Source organism: Perognathus longimembris, chromosome 20, assembly GCF_023159225.1.
Source record: "Perognathus longimembris pacificus isolate PPM17 chromosome 20, ASM2315922v1, whole genome shotgun sequence".
Lineage (NCBI taxonomy): Eukaryota > Metazoa > Chordata > Mammalia > Rodentia > Heteromyidae > Perognathus > Perognathus longimembris.
The window spans coordinates 45512659-45528741 of record NC_063180.1 but is presented as its reverse complement, the minus strand read 5'-3'; the positions used below and the strand labels follow the sequence as shown (position 1 = coordinate 45528741).

Below are 16083 nucleotides of genomic sequence, written 5' to 3'. Positions count from 1 at the left end.
CGCGTCCCCGGCTCCGGCTTGGTGCGTGTCCTCGTGTCCCCGGCTCTGGCTCGGTGCGTGTCCCCGGCTCTGGCTCGGTGCGCGTCCTCGGCTCTGGCTCGGTGCGCGTCCCCGGCTCCGGCTCGGTGCGTGTCCTCGTGTCCCCGGCTCTGGCTCGGTGCGCGTCCCCGGCTCCGGCTCGGTGCGTGTCCTCGTGTCCCCGGCTCTGGCTCGGTGCGCGTCCCCGGCTCTGGCTCGGTGCGCGTCCCCGGCGCTGGCTCGGTGCGCGTCCCCGGCGCTGGCTCGGTGCGCGTCTCCCGCGCCGGCTCGGTGCGTGTCCTCCGTGTCCTCCGCGCCAGCGAGCGCGGTTCCCGTGGCTCGGGCGGTGCGGGGCGGCTGCCGTCTTCCCCCCGCTCCGCCGTGGGCGGTTGTTCACCGGACACAGCACCGGCTCTGTGTGGGGCGGGGGGCCCGAACCCCGGGCCCGGCGCCGTCCTGGCCTCTTCCACCGCCATTCCCTGGAGCGAAGGGTCTCCCGGACCTTCCTGTCCCGGCTGGCTGTGAACCCCGGGCCACAGCTCCGGCTGACCCTTGACCCCACCCTCACACTCGGGCTGGGGTGTGCGGCGCCCGCTGCGGCCTGCCCTCTCCGCGGGAACGGGATGACTCCCGCGAGCGCCTCCCCGAGCCCGGCGGGCACACGCCCGCCTCACCGGCCTCCCTCTTCCGGCTGCGCGGGCAGTGCGAGGGGAGGGGTCTGAAAGGAGCCGTGCTGTGGAGATTCGCGCGTGTGCACGGGCACCGCGGGGCGGAGCTCCCGGTCGCGGTGAACCCCCGCGGCGTCCACGCCGGCGCCGTCCGTGGCGGCCCCGCGCGAAGGGTCACGGGCAGGCCCGGGGGGGACCGGGGCCCCCACGCCAGCCCGCAGCTTCCGTCTGGGGGAGCGCCGTGCCCGCGCATGCGCCGTGCTCGCTCGGGGCCCCGCCCACCCGGCCCACGGAGGGCGTCGTGGACGAGCGTCGGACCTGCGCCCACGGCCGCCCCGCTGGGTCCACTGACCTGGGTCCACCTCGTGTGCGCGTGTGCGTGCGTGTGTGCGCGTGTGTGCGCGCGCGCGGGCACTCGGGGCCTGGGCGCCGTCCCCATGGGCTTCCGTGGCACTCGAGGCCGGCGCCGCACCCCCCGCCCCGCCCCGCCCCGCCCCTGAGCGGCTCCGTGGAGCGGGGAGCCCCTTCGCGGGGTCTCCCGGGCGGGGGGGCCGGCTTTGAACCGCGGTCCTCCGCGCTCAGCCTCCCGGGAGCCGGGATGACGGACGGGGCGGGCGCGGCTCCAGGCCCCACCCCGTGTGAAGGCCGGAGGAGCCGGCCCCGCGGGGGGAGTCGCCTCGCGGGTGCAGATGAAGATGGGGGGCTCACTCGGTACCCGCGGCGGGCCGCGTCCCTGGGAGAGGGGCCCTGGGGGCGGGGCCTGAGGGATGGGCGGGGCCCGGGCTTCACCGGATTGGGTCAGGGGCGGGGCCTGAGGGATGGGCGGGGCCGGGCTTCACCGGATTGGGTCAGGGGCGGGGCCTGAGGGAATGGGCGGGGCCTGAGGGGCGGGCCCTCGTGGTAGAGGCCGAGAGAGCTGAGGAGAGCCGGGAGACCGGGCAGGCGGTGGAGGCGTGGCCAGCAGTGGGGCGGGGCCAGGGCTGGGGCGGGCGGGGCCGGGAGCATCGGGGCGGGGCCGGGTGGGTCCAGATCAGCGGGACGGAATCCGAGGCGTGGCCGGAAGCGGCGCGGGCGTGGCCCGCGGGTGGGCGGGGCCGTGTCCGTCTCCTCCCCCGGTCCCGCCCGCCCGCCTGGGGCGGGGAGGCGCGGCGGGGGCGGGGAGGCGCGGGGCTGCGGGCCGCTCGGGGCCGGGGCGAGCCGGCGGGGTCCGTCGGGTGCGGTCTCCGGGTCGGCGTTCCCGCGCGGGCCGGGCGATGGCGGCGCGGGGGCCCGGGCGCCGCGCGCTCCGCCTCCTCCTCCTCCTGCTTCAGCTGCTCTCCGGGCTGCGGGGCGCGGCGGGAGCGGGTCTCGGCCCGGGAGGTGAGCCGGGGCGGCGGGCTCGGGAGGCCGGGCGGGCGGGCATGGGGCGGGCGCGGGTCCCGGTGAGTCGGGCGCGCGTCCCGGTGGGGCGGGCGCGGGGGGGCGCAGGTCCCGGTGGGCCGGACGGGTGCGGGGCGGGCGCAGGTCCCGGTGGGGCGGGCGCGGGGCGGGCGGGGGGGGGCCAGGTCCCGGTGGGCCGGACGGGTGCGGGGCGGGCGCGGGGCGGGCGGGGGGGGGGCCAGGTCCCGGTGGGCCGGACAGGTGCGGGGCGGGCGCGGGGCGGGCACGCTCCTCCGCAGTTTGCGTGGATTCCCCGCACCTCTTTCTGGGGACGCACGAGGTCCCCGCTCCTCCGGTCCCCCCTTGGCCGGCGGGCCCTGGGGTGCAGGGTTCCCCCTCGGCAGGCGAGGCTGCGGCCGCCCCATCCCCCGGGCGCCCCTGCTCCCCGCCCCCGCGCGGCCGGGCACCGGGCACCGCTGGTCCCCGCCGGGCGCCGCCCCGGACGGGCCGCCCTCCCGGGTGGACGCCCGACTCCCAGGCGCTCCGGCGGAGGGGCGGAGGTTCGCGGCCGAGCGGCTCGCCGGGCGCCCCGAGCTCCACGCGGGCGGGCTTTGTGGAGGTGAGCGGGGCCCGAGTCCCCCGCCCGCGCCCGCCGGGCTGACTGCAAACCCGGGCCCCGGGCCCCGCCCCGCCCCGCGCGCCCGGCCCGGCTGCCGTGAACCCCACTCCCCCCCCGCAGCCCCCACGCGGGCCGCTTACCCGCCCCCCCCGCATCGGCCTCCCCGCCGCTTCCCCGGCCGCCCCGCAGCCCCCCCCCCCCCCCGGCCGCTTCCCCCCCCCCCGCAGCCCCCCCTCCCCCCGGCCGCTTCCCCGGGCCCGGCGTCGAGGGTCATCCACCGGGCTGAGGAGCGGGCCGCGGGGCGGCTCACAGCCCCAGCCTGTGGGAAGGGCGGCTCCTCCGTGGCGGGTGCTGGGGTGCGGGCCTCGTCCCGGGCTTCCCCGCAGCCCTTGAGCCTCCGCTCCGCCTGCGCCCTTGGGCAGATGCGGGGGAGACGGGAGCCTCCTGGGCCCTGTGGCCCTCCCCGTGCGGGCGGGCGGGCTTTGAACCCGGGTCCTGAGCCCTCAGCCTCCTGCGCAGCCGGGACCGCACGCACGGGGGCCACCGGGGCCCCGACGTAACCTGCCCCCGCCGGGCCTTCGGTGGGCTAAGGCGCTGACCTCCCGGGAGCCACGTCCGGTGCCTTCCGGCCTCCGCGCGTGGCCCCTCCTCGTAGGAGAACCACACTCAGTACTGTTATGTGGTTGTTGTTTTTAAGGGTGGAGCTTGAGCCCAGGGCCCGGGCGCCGCCCCCGCGCGCCCGCTGGGGTGCTCAAGGCCGGGGCGCCCCGTCTGGCTTTTGCTGACAAGTGTGCTGGAGCTAAGAGCCTTAGGAGGACGGCTCTGCCCGGCCGGCTTTGGACCTCAGTCCCCGGGTCTGGAGTAGCTGGGGCCACAGGTGCCAGCCGCCAGTGCTTCGGTTCTTTGCACCACGTCTTTCCTTGTCCTGTATGAGCAGGGGAAGAACTGTCATTCTCTTTTCTTGTTCTTTTCTTTTGTCTCTGGCAGGACTGTGAGGTTTGAGTTCAGGCCTCCCTCCCCATAGCTAGGCTGGCACGCGGCCGCTCCAGTCGTGCCTCCGGCCCCGCCTTTTGCTGGTGGTGCTGGAGATGGAGTCGCAAGGACTGCCCAGGCTGGTCTTGAGCAGGGTCCTCTCGGCCTGCTTCCGTCGTAAGGCGGATCACAGGCACAGCCGCCGGCACCGGGCCAGGACTGTGCTTCTCACACTGCTTATGCTTTGATTTTTCTTTCCATGCTGGTCGTGGGGCTTGGACTCGAGGCCTGGACGGCCTCCCTGAGCTCTTTCACTCAAGGCTGGTGCTCTTCCATTTGAGCCACAGCTCCACTTCCGGCTTTGGGCTGGTTAATTTCATGTAAGAGTCTCTCAGATGTATCTGCCTAGGCTGGCTTTGAACCATGATCCTTTGATCTCAGCCTGTGGAGTGGCCGTGATCCGCCGCAGCCTTCCCGTGTGCTTTAATAAGCAACGGTACTGAAAAAGAACGATGCGGAATAGGTGATCTCATTGCGCAACTGCTCCTAACTAGGAGTTTGCTTTTGCATACATCTTGAGTGTGGGTGGCATTAGTGGGGCAGCACTACGCGCTGGCTGTGTTTCTTCAGGCAGGTGAATCGGTCTGGCTGACTCCTTACTTCTCTCCCGTCACAATGGAAGGGTGCCTGGCCTGGAGGCTCATGCCTGTAGCCCCAGCTATGTGTGAGGTCTGAGGAATGAGGTTGGAAGCCATCCCCGGCAGGAAGGTCCGTGAGACTCTCATCTCCAGTGAACCACCAGAACACCGGAAGAAGTAGAGCCCCAACCTTGGAGAAAAACACATGCAAGAGCTTATGGCCCTGAGTTTAAGCCCCAGCACACACACGCACACACACACACACACACACACACAATTTCACATCCTTTCAATAATCACATTCTGTTTACATTTCATTGTTTTCATATTCATCTTGGATTCTTTTTTTGTTTTTATGGGACAAGATTTCACTATGTAGCACAGGGTGACCTTGAACTCACATTAAACTGAAGTTCCGTTGCAGCTGCCCTAAAGCTGGATTACAGATGTGAACTTGGTTTACATTCTCTCTTTCTTTTTAACTCAGGGTCTTGTGCTCTCACTTGGCTTTTTTGCACAAGGGCGGCACTCTGTGACTTGGTGCAGGTCCACTCCTGGCTTTCTTGCTGGTTGACTGGAGCAAGGAATCTGATGGGCTTTCCTGCAGGCTTCGTGCCTTGGTCCTCAGATTTCAGCCTCCTGAGCAGCTAGGATTACAGGCCTGAGCCAGTTCCCAGGCAAAAGAAGAATCTTTGGCTTGTCAGCCAAAATTTATACCTATTTTGCTGCTGGAAGGTCATGGAGCTGTGGAAAGAGGCCCAGAAGGCAATCTGGCCTAAGATAAGTCGTTTCAACTGACTTACCAGTGATTGGAACAGTGATTTATGGAAATCAGATAGTCATGAGTTGGTTCTATATCTTTGCTGTGTGACACTTGGCATTTTTAATACATGGAGTGGCTGAGTTCTTTACTGAAAGGAAAATAAAATACTTCATTGCAAACAAGAGATGCAAGAAATCTTTTAAGCTTGTTTTCTTCCAGATGCTAGTAGAAATGCACACAAACAGGCCCTTGGCTTCACTGTGGTCAGCTTTGTTTTTTCTTTTTTCCAGACATGGGGCTTGAACTCCGGGCCTGGGCGCTGTCCCTGAGCTCTTTCCCTCAAGGCTGGTGCTCTACCACTTTGAGCCACCGCGCCACTTCCAATTTTCTGGGGGTTCACTGAAGATAAGCGTCTCCTGGACTTTGCTGCCCGGGCTGGCTTTGAACCGTGACCCTCAGATCTCAGCCTCCTGAGCGGCTGGGATGACAGGCGTGGGCACCAGTGCCTGTTGGCCAGCTTTTTGTATGTCCTTAAACTTTTTCACGTAGTTTATTTTGAGACCAACAATACCCTGATTTCCTCACAATGCTCGGTGTGCTCCGTGAGCTCGCGTGTGAGTCTTCTTTGTGAAATTGTTTGAGGTTGTTTTTTTTTTTTTTTTTTGCCAGTCCTGGGCCTTGAACTCGGGGCCTGAGCGCTGTCCCTGGCTTCTTTTTGCTCAAGGCTAGCACTCTGCCACTTGAGCCACAGCGCCACTTCTGGCCGTTTTCTGTATATGTGGTGCTGGGGAATCGAGCCTAGGGCTTCATGTATACGGGGCGAGCACTCTACCACTAGGCCACATCCCCAGCCCATGTTTGGTTTCTTGAAGCAGCTATGGATGGAACTCTGAGGTGTTCCCTGATCCCAGGAATGGGGTTCTGAGGGGCAAAGGAGGTGCTGGCTCTGGGCCCCCGCTGGCTTTCCCACTCCGGCGAGCTCGCCACCACGTGGGCCTCCGCTCCGCTTCCTGCCAAGTGCTGTTGGGCAGGTGGCGCCCCGCTGGACGGGGGGCGGAGGGGCCCCTGGCTCTCAGCGAGGGGGGATTCCTAGGAGAAGTTGGCCGTGCTTGCACACGGCCAGGCCTGGCTTGGACTCGGGGCCCGGGCGCCGTCCTTGAGCTCTGGGGCTCGGGGCTAGCGCTCTGCCGCTTGAGCCACAGCGCCACTTGCAGCTTCTCGAATGATTCGTTGGACATAAGAATCCTGCCGACTCTCCTACCTCGGCGGGCTTGGACCTGGGATCCTCAGATCTCAGCCTCCTGAGTAGCCGGGAGTCCAGGCCTGCGCCCCCGGCGCCCGCTTCGTTTATTCATAGGCGATGGGCTCTCGCGCTGAAGGTGGCTGAGCAAGGACACTGGCACCTACGTGGACGTGTTTAATTTCCTGCCACGGCTCCTCAGCATATTTATGGCTTGTGAAGAGATCTATGATCCCAAATCAAGACAGCGAGCTCCGCAGTTACTTGATCTGATGATGCTTAAACTTTTCTTCTCTCTCTTCTTGACAAGTATTGACCAGACACAAATTTAGCACCACCCAAGGGCATCATCTCATTCGAGAGTCAGACAAGGTGTTAAATGAAGTGTAGCGAGACAGTGCAGGTACCGTCGTGTGACTTTATCCTATCATTCTGTGGCAAAAATCAATGTGGCCAAAAAAAAAAAATAAAAATCAATGTGGCGTAGGATGGAAATCGTGCCTGGCTGTCGCGGTGGAACGAGGCCCGTGAGCCCGCTTCGCGTCAGGCTGCAGATCCCGCCTGTCCTCCCGTTGTTGCCTCTTGCCATCGAGTGCTCACGGCCTTATCCTGCTGTTGTTAAAATAGCTGTGCTAAGGATGGCAGTAAGGATTTTTTTAAAGAAGGAACAAAAGTCAATTCCTGCTAATTAAAAAAATAAAAAGGTACAAGGAGACTGGAGGGGAGGTTATTTAGACCAGGAATGCCTAGTATCTGTTAGTTTTCCAACTTTAATAAGATATACCTTTTCTTTTTCTTTGTCTTTTTCTTGGTTGTGGGCCTTGAACTCGGGGCCTGAGCACTGTCCGAGCTTTTCTGCTCAAGGCTAGCACTCTGCCACTTGAGCCACAGCGCCACCTCTGGCTTTTTTCTGTGTATGTGGTGCTGAGGAATCGAACCCAGGGCTTCATGCATGCTAGGCGAGCGCTCTGCCACTAGGCCACCTTCCCAGCCCCACCTCTGTACTTTTTAAATTCTGTGCTGGCACTGGGGCTTGAACTCAGGGCTTTGTGCTCTCTGCCTTTTCGCGCAAGGCTGGCGCTCATCGCTTGAGCCACACCTTCACTGCTAGCTTTGTTTTTGTTTATTGGAGGTAAGAGTCACACAGACGTTCCTACCTGGACGGCTTTGGACCGTGATTCTCAGATCTCAGCCTCCTGAGCAGCCGGGATTGCAGGTGTGAGCCACCACGCCCAGCTGAACATTTCTTTTTAAAAGCTGCGTTAATAAGAGTCTAAATTCAATTGAACATTGAAATAAGTTATTACCAGCAGACCAATAATAAAAGAAATACTGGGGCTTGGGAATGTGGCTTAGCGGTAGAGTGCTCGCCTCGTGTACGTGAAGCCCTGGGTTCGACTCCTCAGCACCACATATATAGAAAAAAACAGAAGTGGCGCTGTGGCTCAAAAACGTTACACCATTGGAACTTTGCTGTGTGTCTGCCATGCTTCAGTTACTATGTGGGTATATGTGCGCATGAGCCTGTATATATTAACCTCTGTATTTATAAACTAGATCTAATGTCCACGCGCGAGAAAACATGTTTTCCCTGTCTCTCTGGGCCTGATCTACGTAGAGCACTGAGGCAAGAGAAAGCCGTTATAGTAACATCAATATTTGCTCTATAGGATTAGCAGCACCTTCCCTTGTGGTGAAACATGAAGACAATTTGTTTAAGGATTTATTTCAAGACTACGAAAAATGGGTTCGTCCTGTGGAGCAGCTGAATGACAAAATAAGAATCAAGTTTGGCCTGGGCATCTCTCAATTAGTGGACGTGGTAGGTGTGCCTGGGGTTACGTTCTGGTTCGCGGTACGGCAGAGGAGCCCTTGTCAGCCGGGAACTGTGCTAGGCTCCAGCTGCTACCAGGGAAGAACAATTACGCTGCCCCCGTGGTATATTCTAGAAATTGTTTGATCTTAGTTGGTAATGCGAGAGGCTTATCTTCAGTGAATTTAAAGACATTAAAATATATCATACTGAGGTTTCTCTCTTTGTTGTTGTTGGTCATGGGGCTTGAACTCAGGGCCCGGGCGCTGTCCCTGAGCTTTTCTGCTCAAGGCTAGGGCTCTGCCACCCTGAGTCACAGCGCCACTTCTGGTTTTCTGGTGGTTTATTGGAGGTGAGTCTCGTGGACTTTCCTGCCCCGGCTGGCTTTGAACCACGAACCTCAGATCTCAGCTCCTCAGTAGCTAGGATGACAGGCGCGAGCCCCTGGTGCCCAGTAAGGGTTCTCCTTTTATTGGTTAAAAATATGATCAAGCGGTTTTGGGAAGTCTCTAAATGGAATAGATATTCCCTCAGGCTCACACTTACAGCATTTCAGAGGCTTTTTTTCCGTGTGTAGCCGGGACTTGAACTCCGAGCCCCTGGGCTCCACAGAGCGTTTGCTCTCCAGGCTGTCACGACCACTTGCGCCACACCGCCACGTCTGGCTTTTTTTGGTGGCAATAAGCATCTCTCAGACTTGTCTGTCTGGGGTGGCTTTGAACCTCCAGCCTCAGATCTCAGCCTCCTGAGTGGCCAGGATCATTAAGAAGGCGTTCCTGCTGGGTGCTGCGGCCCAGGCCCGCCACCCCAGCTACTCAGGAGGCCGAGGCCTGAGGATCCAGGTTCAAAGCCAGTGGGCAGGGAAGTCCAACAAACTACTCAGAAAAAGCGGGAAGGGGCGCTGTGGCTCAAGGGGCGGAGTGTTGGCCTTGAGCAAAAGGAAGCCAGGGACGGTGCTCAGGCCCTGAGTTCAAGGCCCAGGACTAGAAAAAGAAAAAAGAAAACCGGAGGTGGTGCTGTGGCTCAAAGTGGTAAAGCGCCAGCCCACAACTGACCAAAATAAATATTTAAAAAATGGAACACACTTGGAGGTGTGTTCGAGTCACTCCAGCGGCTGGTGGCGCTGGGCTGAGGGTTAGCGTGCAAGCCCTGTGCGGAGGAATGTTCTGGGGAGCTGGCAGGGGACACGGGTGTGTCCACCGGCCACGCGTGCTGTGAACGTATGGAGTATTTATCTGTGTTGTGATTCAAAGCACTTAGGTTTTACCTGGTGCTAATGCACAGAGTAAGATTTATGTGAATTCACATTTTATTTGTTTTTTTGGCCAGTCCTGGGGCTTGGACTCAGGGCCTGAGCACCGTCCCTGGCTTCTTTTTGCTCAAGGCCAGCACTCTGCCACTTGAGCCCCAGCGCCACTTCCGACTTTTCCTGTTTCTGTGGAGTAGAACCCGGGGTTTTATGCCTGCCAGGCAAGCGCTCCAGCGCGAGCCGACCTACGCGCCCAGCCCTTTGGTTTCTCCTGCTTGTTTTTATAGCAGGGCTTGCGGTTGAGCGGAGGGCCTCTGGTTCTCACTTGCCTCTGTCTCTCAAGGCTGGAGCTCTGCTACTTGAAGCACGGCTCTAACTCCAGCCTTTTGCTGGTGAGTTGCAGACAGGCGTCTGGCGGCCTCCCCCGGCCTGGCTGCCCCCCAGCGGGCCCTCGGCGCTCAGCCCCCCGGGTGGCTAGGATGGCGGCGCGGGGCCCCCCCGCCCCCCCGCGCCCGGCTGGGAAGGCGGATCTGCAGCGCTGCCGGCGTGCGTTAGGCGGGGTGCTTATCCGAGGCGGGGGCTGTGTTGGAAGGAACTTCGTGAAGTGCAGCTGGACGGGCGTGGCGTTTCCACAGGGCCCACGGACAGCCGCTCCCCCGCTGAGGAGCAGGGCCACGCTTCCACGCGCAAGTGGCAACAGTGGTACGGACGCGCGGTCGCTCCCGGGACTGAAGTGTAATCACCGATTCTTATTTTGCAGGATGAGAAAAATCAGTTACTGACCACGAATGTCTGGTTGAAGCAGGTGTGTACCACATTCGGGGGGCCCCGCTGTCGGGGGAGGCCCGGGCGCAGGGGCTGGTGGGTGACACCAGCTGGATTGGATGCACAGGATGGAGGGCGATGGGTGCAGCTGGAGCTCTTGTAGTCATAGCTAGTGGTGTGTTTAATGGGGGCGCGGGGAGGGTGTCTGCTGAGAACATGGCCTAGTGGTGGAGCGCTCGCCTCACATACATGAAGCCCTGGGTTCGATTCCCCGGCACCACATAGATAGAAAACAGCCAGAAGCGGCGCTGTGGCTCAGGTGGCAGAGTGCTAGCCTTGAGCAAAGAGAAGCCAGGGACAGTGCTCAGGCCCTGAGTCCAAGCCCCAGGACTGGAAAGAAAACAAAACCAAACAAAAATGTGTCTGTTGACAAGTGCTGGTGGCGCACGCCTGTCCTCCTAGCTGCTCAGGAGGCTGAGAGCTGAGGATCAGGGTTCAAAGCCAGCCTGGGCAGGAAAGGCCCTGAGATGCTTATCTCCAAGGAGCCACCAGAAGATTGGAAGTGGCGCTGTGGCTCAAAGTGGTGGAGCACCAGCCTTGAGCTGACGAGCTCAGGGACAGCGCCCAGGCCCCGAGTTCAAGCCCCACAAGTGACCCCCCCCCAAAAAAAAAGCTGTCCTCATGAACTTCACTCTAGTTGGAGAAAAATGAAGAGTTAGGCTGCATTATACCTTACAACTGGCAGGCTTGGAGAATTCTGGGAAAGAGGGACTACCCTGGTCAGAAAAGCCATGTTGGAAAGAGGGGACGCAAGTGCGAAGGCCCTGGGGCTGGGGTGTGTCTGGTGTGTTAGGGGAGAGCTACGCAGATGGGGTGTGGGAGCCCACAGGCCCCCCTAGCCCAAGGGAGAGCAAGAATGGAAGACTTCATTACATTAGCACTTCGGTGTCCAGACGAATGGGGTTCCCCGTGACGTTGCGTGCATGCGCACACCGTGTGTGCATCCATTGCCCTCCCCCTTTTTTTTTTCCAGTCCTGGGCCTTGGACTCAGGGCCTGAGCACCGTCCCTGGCTTCTTCCCGCTCCAGGCCAGCACTCTGCCACCTGAGCCGCAGCGCCCCCTCTGGCCTTTCCTGTTGTGTGGTGCTGGGGAATCGAACCCAGGGCTTTCTTCAGGCATGCCAGGCGAGCGCTCCACCGCTCAGCCACGAGCCCCATTCCCAGCGCCCCCCTCAGCCGGGCTGACCGGGCCCGGCTTCGGCGGACACGCCCTGAGCTTGGTGTCCTCCCCTGTCTCCAGTGGAGGGGGGTTCCTGCGGCTGACTCAGGAGGGGACTTCGTGTCCAGAATCCCTGGGTCTGACCAACCCAAGGCGTCGGTGCTCTGACCCTTGGCGCTTGGCTGAGGGTCGACTCGGTTCCGCAGGAGTGGACGGACGCCAAGCTGAGGTGGAATCCCGCCGACTACGGCGGCATCGCGGCCATCCGCGTGCCCTCGGACTCGCTCTGGACCCCGGACATCGTGCTGTTCGATAAGTGAGTGTGGCCCGCGGGCCGGGCGCGCGTCGTCGGTGTCATCGGGCGCGCGTCGTCGGGCGGCCCGGCCCCCGGGGAGGCAGTGCACAAAGCCCAGCGAGCCCCTGTCGTGAAGTCTGGGGACGCTCCGCGTCGCCGGCACCGGGTTTGCGCCCAGGGCCCGGGGCGCCCGCCTTGCTCTTCCACGCCGCCTGAGCCGCGGCTCGGGGCGGTAGGGGTTTCGTGGGCTCGCCTGCCCCGGGCTCCGAGGGGCGGGGGATGGCGGCACCGGCGGCGGGCGCGGCCCGGGGGGCTTCGTGTCGGTGAGGAAGGTGCCGCCCCTCCCGCCCCTCGCCGCCCTCGAGGGCGCAGTGCACGCGACCCGCGCGATCGCGGCGGCCCGTCCTCCCGCTTCCCTCCTGCCCCCCCCTTGCCCGCCGCGGGGGAGAAACGCAAGACCCCAAGCCTAGAAGCGGAGGCAACGTCCGTGCTGGGGGGGGCGGCCGGGAGCGGGCGCGGGTGGAAGGAAGCGCCGGGCCCGGAGTCGGGAGGCGGGGACAGGGGGCCGCGCTCCCAGAGGCCTCGGGGATGAGTGCTCGCGCCCGGCCCACGTGACCCGAGTGGCACGAGGCGGGGCAGGGGGCGGGCTATGTGCCCGGGGCCCTCTGGGATTGGTGCTCACGCCCGGCCCACGTGACCCGAGTGGCACGAGGCGGGGCAGGGGGCGGGCTATGTGCCCAGGGCCCTCAGGGATTGGTGCTCACGCCCGGCCCACGTGACCCGGGCGGCGCGAGGCGGGGCAGGGGGCGGGCCGCGCTCCCGGGGCCCTCTGCTATTGGTGCTCACGCCCGGCCCACGTGACCCGGGCGGCGCGAGGCAGGGCAGGGGGGCGGGCCGCGCTCCCGGGGCCCTCTGGGATTGGTGCTCGCGCCCGGCCCGCGGGCCGTTCGCCGTCCGGGCCGCGCGCCTCCCCGCCTTCGGGGCCGGGGTCCCGGGGTCTTTTCTCTGCCCGGCGCGGGCGCGCGTGCCCACGGCTCTCCTGAGTGTGTGTGTGTGTGTGCGCTAGTGCGGACGGACGCTTCGAGGGCGCCAGCACGAAGACGGTGGTGCGGCACGACGGGCGCGTGTCGTGGACGCGGCCCGCCAGCTACCGGAGCTCCTGCCCCATGGACGTCACCTTCTTCCCCTTCGACCTCCAGAACTGCTCGCTGCGGTTCGGCTCGTGGACCTACGACGGCTCGCAGGTGGAGCTGGTGCTGGCGGCGCGCGAGGCGGACCGCGCCCACCTGTTCGACAACGGCGAGTGGGAGCTGGTGAGCGCGGCGGGCGCGGCGGGCGCGCGCGGCGGGGGCGCGGGGCGCGGCGGCGGCGTCGCGGGCGCCACCTTCGCGCTGGTGCTGCGGCGCCGGCCGCTCTTCTACGCGCTCTTCCTGCTGGCGCCCTGCGCGGGCCTCGCGCTGCTCACCGTCGCCGTCTTCTACCTGCCCGCGAGCGAGGGCGAGAAGCTCAGCCTGAGCACCTCGGTGCTCGTGTCGCTCACCGTCTTCCTGCTGGTCATCGCCGAGATCATCCCCTCCTCCTCCACCGCCATCCCGCTCGTCGGCGAGTACCTGGTCCTCACCATGATCTTCGTCACGCTCTCCATCGCCGTCACCGTCTTCGCCATCAACCTGCACCACCGCACGCCCGCCACGCACTCCGCCATGGCGCCCTGGGTGCGCGGGGCCTTCCTGCGCCGGCTCCCCCGGCTGCTGCGCATGCGCCGCCCCGCCGCCCGCCTCCGCGGCGCCGCCCGGCCGCCGCCCGGCCACCCCGCCCGCCCCGGCCCCGGGGGCCCGAGCGCTCTGGAGGCCGCCCTCGACTCCCTCCGGCTCATCACCTGGCACGTGGCCAAGGAGAGCGCCGTCCGCCAGGTAGGCCCGCGGGGGAGGAGGCGGGGCTTCCGGCGGGGAGGAGGCGGGGCTTCCTCCTGGCGCGGGGGCGGGTGGAGGCGGGGCTTCCGGCCTGGAGGAGGCAGGATGGAGGTAGGGCTCCCTCCCGGCAGGGGGAGGAGGCGGGGGCGTGGCTTCTTCCTGGGGGAGGAGGCGGGGCTTCCGGCGGGGAGGAGGCGGGGCTTCCTCCTGGCGCGGGGCAGGTGGAGGCGGCGCTTCCGGCCTGGAGGAGGCAGGATGGAGGTGGGGCTCCCTCGGCAGGGGGAGGAGGCGGGGGCGTGGCTTCTTCCTGGGGGAGGAGGTGGGGCTTCTTCCTGGCACGGGGGCGGTTGGAGGCGGGGCTTCCGGCGGGGAGGAGGCAGGACTTCCTCCTGGTGAGGGTGGAGGCGGGGCTTTCTCCTCGTGTGGGAAGGAGGCGGGGCTTCCTCCTGGCGGGCGGAGGCCGGGAGGGCCCTTAGCCTGAACTCAGCGGGCGGCCCGGGTGGGGGGCGCCCGCCTGTCCTCCCAGCCACCCCGGGGGCTGAGCTCCACGGACTCGGTTCGAAGCCAGCCCCGGCAGGAAGTCCTGAGGCCCTCATCTCCAGTGCACCACAGAAGCAGGAAGTGGCGCTGCGGCACAGCGCCCAGGCCCCGAGTTCGAACCCCGGGGCTGGTGCGGGACAGCGGTACAAAAATACCGCCAGCTGACAGGGGAAGGAAGCCCGCGGAGCCGGGCCAGGCCGCAGCCCCCAGCTCAGGTTCCCTTTCTCGGCGCGAGGCCGGTGGAGCCCGGGGCGGGGGCACTGGTGCATCTCACGTGCTTGTTTGCTTTTGCCACAGGTGGTGGAAGACTGGAAATTCATAGCCCAGGTTCTCGACCGGCTGTGTCTGTGGACCTTCCTTCTGGTTTCAGTTGTTGGAACGCTTGGCCTTTTCATTCCTGTCATTTACAAATGGGCTGCAATAATCGTTCCTGTGCACACTGGGAACACACGTTAAGTGAGAAACCTCCCCGGGAGCTGTAGTGCGAGTTCACGCAGCAAGCACACACCTCCCGATGCTCGTAAGTGACCAGGCGCTACCAGGTGTGAACAGTGGCTTATCTTCATAGATGTTCTGCTACAAAGCACAGATCCACCTGCCTGACTCGCGTCCTCATTAGAAGTAACAGCAAAACCAGCTAGTGAAAAATCTAATAATGTTTGCATCCAGGCAAATCATTACTCAATCATCTTTTTTTTTTCTTTTTTTTGCCAGTCCTGGGCCTTGGACTCAGGGCCTGAGCACCGTCCCTGGCTTCTTCTTGCTCAAGGCTAGCACTCTGCCACTTGAGCCACAGCGCCACTTCTGGCCATTTTCTGTGTATGTGGTGCTGGGGAATCGAACCCAGGGCCTCATGTATACGAGGCAAGCACTCTTGCCACTAGGCCATATCCCCAGCCCTCACAATCATCTTTTGAAGGCCAGAAAATCCAGTTGTATTGGAAGACTCATTGATTGACTGATTCATTGACCCATTGCTAGGGCTCAGTCCTTGAGGATTTTTTTGTTGTTTTTGTCGGCCCCAGGGCTTGAACTCTGGGCGGGCGGTGTCCCTGAGCTCTTCAGCACGAGGCTAGCCTCTACTACTTGGGCCACAGTGCCACTTCCAGTTTTCTAGTGGTTAACTTGAGATAAGAGTCTTATGGGCTTTCCTGCCTGGGCTGGCTTGGAACCACGATCCTCAGATCTCGGCCTCCCGAGTAGCTGGGAGGACAGGCGTGAGCCTCTGGCACCTGAATTTGCTTTGAGTTTTGAAGGAGGCTTTGAAATTTGGACTTTGAGAGACTTGGAGGCCCCGGGGGAAAGAGGTGAGCTGGGTTTTGCTCTGAGACGCAGCAGGCTGGGTGGAAGGCACAGCCGGGGTCTGCGTCCTGAGGCCTCTGTGCTCAGGGTTTGCCTGGCTGTGCTCTGGAGATGTCGTGGACGGCTGGCTGGGCGGGGTCTGCTTGCCTGGTGGGCCGGGAACCAGGGACTGCACTGGGACTTCCAGTCCCCGCCTCCCGCATCCTGCCCCAGGGACCCACAGGCACCTGGCTGAGCAGAGCGTCTGAAACCAGGAGCCCCCGTAAACCTTCCCTGTTTTTAAGTTCATTGTGTCGGGCATTTTGTCATCGCGGCCCAGAGCCGGCTGTCAGAGTGTGGATGGATGAAGACTGTTAGGCAGCCTGATTTGTGTTCATCCCAGATGTTGATTTCCCCATTTGTTAAGATGTTTGGGGCATGTATCCATACATTTTCTGGAACTCCGCCTCTTGATTTGTTGTCACAGTGGTTTGGGCGAGGGGCAGTTTTAATCTTGCATAGGAAAATCACGGCTGGTGGGGGTGGATATTCAGGGGTCCCCGTGGATTATCAGCTGTGAGTGATTCAGAGTGTAAAGTGGAACACTCGCGTGTGAGTGTGTACTTACTGAGCCGGGTCCCGTGCTCTCACTAGGCTGTTTTGTTCAAGGCTGGCCCTCTACCACTTGAACTGTTGTAGAGCTGACTCCATCTTGATAATTAGGTCAACCT

The 16083-nt window shown here is 63.2% G+C and overlaps 1 protein-coding gene across 1 annotated transcript; it reads left to right on the top strand.

The window, feature by feature from the left end:
• The first annotated feature begins 1896 nt into the window (after nucleotides 1-1896).
• On the top strand, nucleotides 1897-15720 carry LOC125368241 (neuronal acetylcholine receptor subunit alpha-5-like). Its single transcript, XM_048369083.1, has 6 exons — nucleotides 1897-2045; nucleotides 7948-8099; nucleotides 10100-10144; nucleotides 11530-11639; nucleotides 12685-13531; nucleotides 15658-15720. The coding sequence occupies exons 1-6, from the start codon at nucleotides 1940-1942 to the stop codon at nucleotides 15718-15720; spliced, it is 1323 nt and encodes a 440-aa protein (XP_048225040.1). The 5' UTR covers nucleotides 1897-1939.
• The last annotated feature ends 363 nt before the right edge of the window (nucleotides 15721-16083 follow it).